At 40.5% G+C, this 9,230-nt stretch overlaps 1 protein-coding gene across 1 annotated transcript; it reads left to right on the forward strand.

Moving 5' to 3' along the window:
* The first annotated feature begins 468 nt into the window (after nt 1–468).
* Nucleotides 469–8,869, forward strand: LOC117306670 (F-box/WD repeat-containing protein 11-like). Its single transcript, XM_033791154.1, has 7 exons — nt 469–495; nt 767–895; nt 2,788–2,919; nt 3,558–3,676; nt 4,837–4,947; nt 6,692–6,770; nt 7,254–8,869. The coding sequence occupies exons 1-7, from the start codon at nt 469–471 to the stop codon at nt 7,425–7,427; spliced, it is 771 nt and encodes a 256-aa protein (XP_033647045.1). The 3' UTR covers nt 7,428–8,869.
* Nucleotides 8,870–9,230: the final 361 nt, after the last annotated feature.

Genomic DNA, 9,230 nt, shown 5'->3' on the forward strand with positions numbered 1-9,230 from the left:
AGACTGATAACATGAGAGGCCCAACAACAAGGTTTCTAAATTCTACTTTGTCTTTAGGGTACATAGTAAATAGTATGACTGATGTTTGTTTTGTTTTGTCTCCTGTAGCGGAACCTACCTCATTCATCTTGGGGTAAACTTGCCAAATTGGGAAAGATTGGCCCAATAACAACAGTTTGGACTGCACCATGTCTGCCCATAGTTGGGAATTAGGGATCTACCTGGGCCAAATTTCATGGCTCTGCTAACCGCCGAATTCTGCGCTTACAATCACGATTCCTCGCTTACATGTAAGCGCCGAGTTTCTGCGCTAGCCTTGTAAGCGTAGAATGCCTAGTAACGTGGAGTATGCAAGCGCAGTAGCCAAAATTCGACGCTAACCTGTGAAATACGCTTGCCGTAAACAAAGAACTCCCTGCTTCCGTAAGTGAAGATTCCTTGATTACAGTAAGCGAAGATTCCTTGATTATGGTAAGCGAAGATTCCTTGATTACGGTAAGTGAAGATTCCTTGATTACGGTAAGCAGAGCCATGAAATTGGGCCCTTTACCCAGCATTATTTTGATCCAGGCCCTACTTCTATCACAGATTGTGCATTTAACAATTTTGTTGAAGTGAATTTCAGTTAGAATTTGTTAGAATTTGTCTTTCAATTTTCTACAGTATAATTTATGTTTTGTATTTAAATTCTATTTTTTTAGCAAAGAAGATGACGCAATTCACACTACCTCTGTGTCTACTTCTCATGGTCCTCCTTTGACATGAGGGAGGAGCGACAGCATCTCAAGAAGAGAAGGGGCGTGTCTTTCACAATGAGTGGGCGGTGGAGATAGAGGGCGGAGAAAGAATCGCTAGAGACATAGCAGAGGAATATGGTTTCACGTTTGTTAAAAAGGTTAGTTTATAAAAGACTTGACTTTGGGGTTGAACAACTGAGAAAAATTGACTAGAGTGGGACTCAAACCAAGGACCTCCGTATTAACGTGCCAGCGCTCTACCAACTGAGCTGTCTAGCCCTATGTTGGTGGCTCGAATTTCATTTAGGAACAAGTACACATGACTGCAGGATTTGTAGCTCAAAACATTTACTGGACCAGATAATTTGTTACAGAAAATTGACCAGAATCACAATGAGTAAAACACGTATAGGCCTGTTTACTCAGTTTCACATTTCAGAAGATTTAGGCTATGTCATTTTTCTTATTAGTGATGTAGGCTACAGCTGGTGAAGTACTTCAATACTTGACGGAAGTAAACATTTTGTATCAGTTTTTAAATTGAAAATGAAGTTATTATTAAAAAACACAAGACTTGTACATTTGTATGTTAACTTGATCGACGCTAAAATCACTTGCCTCGGGCCTGCGATCCAGTGCTAATTTCGAGCCCTGCAATGCTTAGCAGATCTGTGGAAAACAGGCCCATAACCTTGAGTATTTCTGTATTTGCTTGGTGACAAACATTCTTGGTCTGTGTAGGATGTTGCTGTGTACTCTAATCATGTAGTGAAAGGGCAAATAATCCATCGGTCTTTTCACAGAATTAGAGTAAAAGAAATGAATGTTTAAACTGTCTTTAGTGAACACTAGTAAGACACTAGACCCTATTTGTTTTGTGTGTTGCAATCTCAGTTTTGTTTGAGGTTTTGTTTTGTTTGAGGTTGGGCTGATATCCACACAAACTTGTACCGGACCATCCTCCCAAAAAAATGTTTTCTTGAGTTCAGAATAATTTCATACTGTACACATGTCAGGCCTGTATGCTTCGTTTTTGAAAGGGCAAGGGCACCAAGGCATTTTTTTCTTGTTAAAGGGCACCCTATGAGGAAATTGTTAATTTCTACTGGAGCATTTCAAGGGCACCAAGGCAACTACAGCATTTTGGTCACCATATGGTTGCAGTCAGTATACAATTCAGTTATGTCAATTGGTAATTTTATCCTGGAATTTTAAAGTCGACAATCAAATGAAGGTTATTTGGGGTCCATATGTTTATTGTTCGTTCAAAGATTTGTCAATTTTGGATGAAAAGTCTGGGCAATGATTAATTTTTTTTTAAAGCTTACTTTCAAATCTTTTGGAATTGCAGGCTGCCTGTTTTGTACCCATCGTGTCAACCTACATGCAAGAATTGTCAAGATTGGGAAAAAGCGAGCATTATCGAGAGGTCCCCCCTTTCCATTTTGAGCGATTTATAAAAATTACTTTGCCAAGCGATTTCCAGTGGGAGCAGGAGACATTACCGAGGGGTCCTCCCTTTCCATTTTTGAGCTAGGAGCACTCATGCAGGAGCAATGACCACAAGAGAATTTTTCAGGACTGCCCAGTTGTCAACTTTTTTGAACTCAGTGGTAGTAAACACTGTTCTAGTCCGAAGTTGTCTTTGGCCGTTCCACAAGAAGCACAACAAATTTTTGGCCTGTTGAAAGGGCAATGCCACTTTTATTTACTAAAGGGCACTTTCATTGGAAAATCTTAAAGTTAATGGGAAACTGTTGAAAGGGGCACCAAGGCCAAGACCAGGGGCAACAGAGGCCATAGCCTCCGCGGCCTGCAAGTAGTTCAAGGCCTGATATTTTCCATAACATTTTTTGATTTTGTTTCTTCTTACAGGTGTTGTGGGTTGAACAGCAAGAAACTCTGTTCCATTTGAAAGGGCAAGGCCACTGTCATTTTCCAAAGGGCACATTGAGTTGTATTGAAACTTTTTAAGGGCACCAAGGCCAAGACCAGGGACAACAGAGGCCTGATGTTTCCATTAAATTCTTGATCTTTTTTCTTCTTTCAGGTGTTATGGGTTGAGCAGCAAGAAACTCTGTTTCACGTGAAGCGTGATGCGAAGGCCGTGCCCCACGATGCGACAGGAAGTGATTACAGGCCACCGTTTAACGTTCCTAAGTTTCCACAGCAATGGTACCTGGTAAGTCATCTACTGATGTGTTCTTCATACCATTAAACAATTGTTGCACGCTGTGACGGCGTCCATGGCGTTTTGTACACCCGAGGCAGAAAATTTCCACCGAGGGTGTACAAAACCCATGGACCCCAAATCACAGCGTGCAACAATTGTTTTGTTTTGGTAACATGATTATTCCTCTTCTCAATACAGAATGCCTAGTCAGGGCTTGAAAATTTACACAAGACCGCTGGACCGAGGCCAGTGATTTAAGTCCAGTTGCTCTTCTGTTTTTCTTCAAATGTTGACTTTGAGACTGATAAATGTCTTTCAATTTTGTATTGTATAAATTATCTTTGGGAATTGTGATAGGAGGGTCTGGTCAATGTGGTCAAACTCAGTGTGTCTGTTTTTAATTAAAACAACATCAAAGTAAATGTTTTGTGGTTAATTTTGTGCTATTTATATTAGGCTTTTTATACAAATATTGAGTACATAATATGTGAGTGCATTTTTGCAGAATATAATTACTAGGTGAAGAAAAGAACTGTCCTGCTTATTAACTGCTACCTGGACAGAAGGTTAGGAAGTCGACTTCTCATTATCAGTCACTTTCGTTTTTGTACCAAATTAAACTTTTGTTTGGACATTGATACATGTAGGTATGGAACACATCAACGTGTGAATTTGTTCGGACATTGAACGGCCACAGACGAGGTATTGCTTGCCTACAATACAGAGATAGATTGGTGGTCAGTGGTTCATCAGATAACACAATCAGGTTAGTCAAGTCAATATATCTTTGTTTTGTTTTTTATTTGTTTATTTATTTGGTATTTTTATGAGAGATTTTATAGCATCACAAGGCCACAGACAGCTGCTTCAATTTGAGGGCTACACATTAACTGATGTTGGCTTCCGACCTTAATCAACTCTTACCAGTGGCCTGTGGCCATCTACTCCTGCGGCTGAACCAGGGTTACCCCTTCACATAATGTAGGCATGGGCATCATCTTCAAGGAGTCTGGCTCGTAGAGCAGAATGCGTCACAATTTGTTGACGAAGCAATTATGGTCAAGTGTCTTTTGGCATTTCTGTCATGACCATAACGCTTCTCAGTTTCAATTTTTGTGGCATAAAAACTTATAACTTTTTACATAACCACATTACTTCAAAGTGAAATGTTCCTCAAAATACTTTATATCATTGAAAGCTGCTGTAGGCTTCTAACCAAATTAATTTGATTACCAAACATACACCTTTGCCTTCTGCTGGGACTAAGAACAGAGATAGCAGCCAAAATGCTATGTATTGTCACTCTAGGTATTTAGTGAGCACAATACGGTTTCCATAGAAGTGAGTTGCATAAACAAAATAAACAATCCGGTCTGTCATCAGAGACTTACTGTGGCATGCTTTTCGATTCTTTCTCAACATGACACAAATTTTGGCAGGGATCCCAGTATGATTACAGTGACCTCATCTCACAATTGGAGTGAATCACTTTTGAAAACCTCTTTTTTTTTCTAATGCGCCACACAAATACTCCAGGCTATATTTTCAACCTATCTGCAATACGTACAGGTGGTAGTGAGTTGACTCAACAGAGCCTGGACTTTCTGCAGGCATGATTGGGGAGACAGCATAAAATCTGATACATTTTATGGAGATTGCAATTTTTGTGTGTCAACTTTTGTTCTGAAGAAAACGGGGCTATAGTATCTTGCCTTCAATAAGCAAAGCACCTTGTAAGCCATTACATGGTGCTATGTTAAAAGGAGTAGATCTCATAATTCAAACGTAATTCCACATCTTGCAGGAAATTCTGTATGTTTAAGCGCTGAGAAGCCCTTCAGGTGTATGAAGCGCTGTATAAATACTGATTAATAATATTATTATTGTTACATTGATGTTATAATTGTGTTGTCTTCATTTCAACAGGTTATGGGACATCGAATGCGGTGCATGTTTAAGAGTCTTAGAAGGTCATGAAGAACTAGTGCGATGCATTCGCTTTGACAACAAGCGCATTGTCAGCGGAGCTTATGACGGGTGAGTGAAATCTCTACAAACCTCAACCCCTCCCCCTTCCCCTCGCCCCATCACTGATTCAACATTGCTATAATCAAGTTAGGATCTGTGGCACAGTAAAGAAACAATGAGTGCCCATAACAGGAAGTACTTAGTATGAGGGATTTTTCAATGAGATTGTCTGTCTTAGTTGAGGTGAGTCAACAAACATTGTAGTTGATCGGTTGGCTGAGAAACAAATTACTGTCATTTGTTGTGGTACCCGCTGCTAACATAAAGGATTTGAACTGCCTTAAGCTACCAGGCAATCACAGTGGTCTAATTGGTTTGACACTGCTCTAGAATTGCAAAGGTTGGGGGTTCAAATCCCACTCAAGTTGCCTATACTGCTAATACACATCGTTGTATATGGGTAGAACCAAACTTAATACTGCCATCCCATTTGAAAGAGTTTGACAAAAAGATATATTGTCAGAAACAAAAACAGCACCTTGTTCAGGCCTGGAATTTCATCTTTGAGGAGGCCACTTTCATTTTACAAAAGGGCACTTCCACTAGAAAATCTTTGAAGGGGCACTATGGCCAAGACCAGGGCAAACAGAGCCCATGGCATGTTATATAAGGCCAAAGACCTGGCTTCTTTGAAATGGGTTGCATGTAATTGGTGTTCAAAACTTCATATTCATGAAGTGGCTTATTGCAGAGGGAGCCATTTGATGAGTTGGGTTTGTGGAATTGTTGAATGAAACTGCTAGAGATGGCATCTTTGGGCGTGTATGATACACTGAGTGTGTACAGACCTTTCCATTGTTGCGCTCTGGTAGGCATGTATGGGTGGGCAAATGTTTGTTAAAACACTCAATCTATTAACTGACATCAGAAACCGAATTCAATATTTATCAAACTTTCAAACGAAAACACCTTCCACAATTGTTTGCTTTGTTTCCAACAAATTCGACACTACATTTGAATATTTTTGTAACATTATTACAAACAGTAGCTATCTGTTTTTGATTTGCATTTGTGGCTTTCCATTGTTTTGAAAAAATTGGGGCTGTGACGTTGCAATAGAAAGGTCTATTATGACTCGGCACTTGCTCAACACATAAACTACCCTAGTGCTTTGTTATCTTCACTTGGCCTCACACAGATGGTAGTGTTTGATAATGGTTGCACCACTGTAATGTACCTCTCAGAACAATGTCAGACTCACTCTCTTGGCACCAAATCAAGTTCACACATTTGACATTCGGGGCCAAGTGTCATCATTGGTTTGAAGTCACGTCATCAGGAGAGGAAATGACAGCAATATGACAGTTACTAGCGAGAGTGGGTGTTTGGGGGGGGGGGTGTTCATTTAGAATCATGTGTCTTTGTTAAATTGCACCTGGGGATTTCCTGGCTGCTGTAGTAACAAAACCCCCCTTGTGGTTCCTAGGGACCCCCAACACAAGGTTCCCCTGGTCAGAGTGACTCACGACTCCTCAGTGTTCAAGGCTGAAGATAAAGGGGTTAGTTAGTCTGCTAACCCTTGACAAGTTCTAGATTGACAACAACAAATGGCGCATGGTGAAACTGAATCTGATACTGGCAGAGAGAGCCTTGTTTGGATTATTGTATTAGACAGAGGGGTGTCTGGGTGTTTTATGGACACCCTTATTAGATTTTGATACCCTTTGTGTTTTTTTACACAAGAGGGCAGCAGACTTTTGGTATTGTAAAAGAATTGATGTGCTCATTTCATTTGATGTTTTCTTGTTGACAGTAAAATCAAAGTATGGGATCTCCAAGCCGCACTGGACCCACGAGCCACTTCCGGAACTCTCTGTCTGCGGACATTAGTGGTAAGATTAAACAATCAATTTTGTTTTTGTTTTCTTTCTTCCCCCTTTTTATGTCAAGTAGCAAGCCACTGTGTAAATTTAAACTAATTTGGGGCTGAGCAAAGAAACAATTGACTAGAGCAGGATTTGAACCTGCGTCCTCTTGATTACAGGCATGCAACTCTTCCGCATTTTGTTTAAAAAAAAATTATCGCGGCTGAAATAATCATTTTAAAAATGTAAAAAGTATATGCAGGGAACAACAATGTACAACTACAAAAATGTAAAATAAGCCTTGTACATGCTAACAATGCACCTTGGAGCAAAATAAACCTCAACAATTTTAGGGTGCCATTGTGGGTCTCATGACCCATGGCGTTTCGGCTGCCTCGCTCCGCACTTGTGTTTCAACGGGCAGTTGCATGCCTGTGATTAATGTGCTGTACCTACTTGGTTATGTTTTTCTCGTTTGTTTACCATATGTTTTTGTTATAACTTTTCTAGGAGCACACTGGCCGTGTATTCAGACTACAATTTGATGACTTCCAAATAGTCAGCAGTTCCCACGACGACACCATTCTCATCTGGGATTTCCTCGACGTTCCGCCCACCGACAACCCACCACTCTCCAGCAGTGGTAAATCCCCTTCCCGATCATATACCTACGTCACGCGGTAGGGGCGTCATCGACCTCGCCCTTAGCGTAGTTTAAAATGTATACAAAGGGAGATTTTTGGCAAGGTATTCTGGAATTTTTACATGATTGCAGTTTAATATTACGAAACTCAAGAAGATGTTTTTGTACGTATAGCTCAATCGGTGTACCGTATAGTCGTTTACTTCCTTTATTTGGTTCCATTTTTGGTTGCGATATATACATGATAATGACAAGTTTAATTTGTCAGTCCTGCTTGTGAGTTTCTCCCAAGGAACATGTAAGATATCGGCAACTTGACAGAAATCACAAGAGGGCGCTCTTTATGCAGACTTTAACGTGTAATATAAATGTGTGAATATCTGTATCATAATCTAATTCTGTTATGGATGTATGATAAGTCTCGGGGCCTTGTTCGACAACCAATCAGCATACCTTTTTGCAAATACCCATTGTGCATGAGGTGTGTCCTGGTCTTGCTAGCGAGCAAACTTGATCGCTAGCTGCACCTCATTCAACGCCTAATGTGCGCGTACCGAGTATTTGCGATAAGGTTTGTGGGCGGGAGCGGAGGTGAAGAGCGCCCTCTATGTGTGTGATCTATGTGCATACCGGTACTCGGTCGTAAAAACTCATTTTAAAGGGTGAACATTCCAGCGATACTCAGGGTGTGATGCTCCGGGCTACTCAAATCTCGTCTGAGGACTCGAATCTGGTGAGCAGGTTGAAGACCAGGCCTGTATGCTTTGTTTTTGAAAGGACAATGGCACCAAGGCATTTTCTCATTGGTAAAGGGCACCCTTTGAGGAAATCGTACAATTCTATCGGAGCATTTCAAGGTCGCCAAGGCAATGACCAGGGGGCAATGTACACTATTTGTGGCAGAAGTTTCTGCTCTACAAAGAAAGAAATTGAATTTGTTTGCAGTTTTTTTTTGTAAGCACCTCTGTAAAAAATGCCCCATGGTTCTAGACATGATTATCATCATTCACAAGTATTGTAAAAGGAAGGGGCCCGTTTCTAAATACATGTAATTGCATTTTAAGCCACACATCCTGAAAGAAGCATGTTAATCATGAAAACAGACATTTTCACGAAGAGCATATCTGTGACTAATAACTAGTGGCAATTTCTATACTCAACATTTCAAAAGAAACTACAGGTATCACACAGTTTTTGTAAACAATTGTCACAATTGTAGATATGTAAAAACAAAAAAACACAACAACATTTGTGATCTAAAAATGCAGACTTACCTCCTTGTTCTTTGAACAAGCTGCACTACCTTTAGATGAAATATAGTCTCCAGTGTTTGGTTTGAGGTTATTAAAAAAAAAAAATTGCAATGAAAACATTCTACTTGGCCAAGTGCAAGACTGCGTCAGGGCATTCTACTTGGCCAAGTACAAGACTGCGTCAGGGCAGAAAATTCCTGAAGTCAAAGAAAAAAATGTTTTTGAATGAACTGAAAATTGTGACCAAAGTTGTTAATTTGTAATGGCCATTTTAAGGGATTTCACTCTGCAAATTCAAAAGAAGCAGTGCCGGCATTGCTTTAAAGCACTGTGCAATCAAAATCTATACAATCAATATTTCACACTATGATTGCTTCCCTCTGTCTGCCCTGGCAAATGGCCATACCCTGGGGATAGCCACCCATGCTCTGGAGTAGGGGTAAGTGCAGGCCTGGGTATTCTTGAATCATGCAACCCTGTATAATTGGGACACAGTGTGAAAGTACCATGGGGTACCCCTGGGGTGAAAAACAGTTCTGGGGTACCCCTGGGGTGAAAAACAGTTCTGGGCCTCCCGGGGCTGTGTTCCAC

This window comes from Asterias rubens, unplaced genomic scaffold (assembly GCF_902459465.1).
Source record: "Asterias rubens unplaced genomic scaffold, eAstRub1.3, whole genome shotgun sequence".
Classification (NCBI taxonomy): domain Eukaryota; kingdom Metazoa; phylum Echinodermata; class Asteroidea; order Forcipulatida; family Asteriidae; genus Asterias; species Asterias rubens.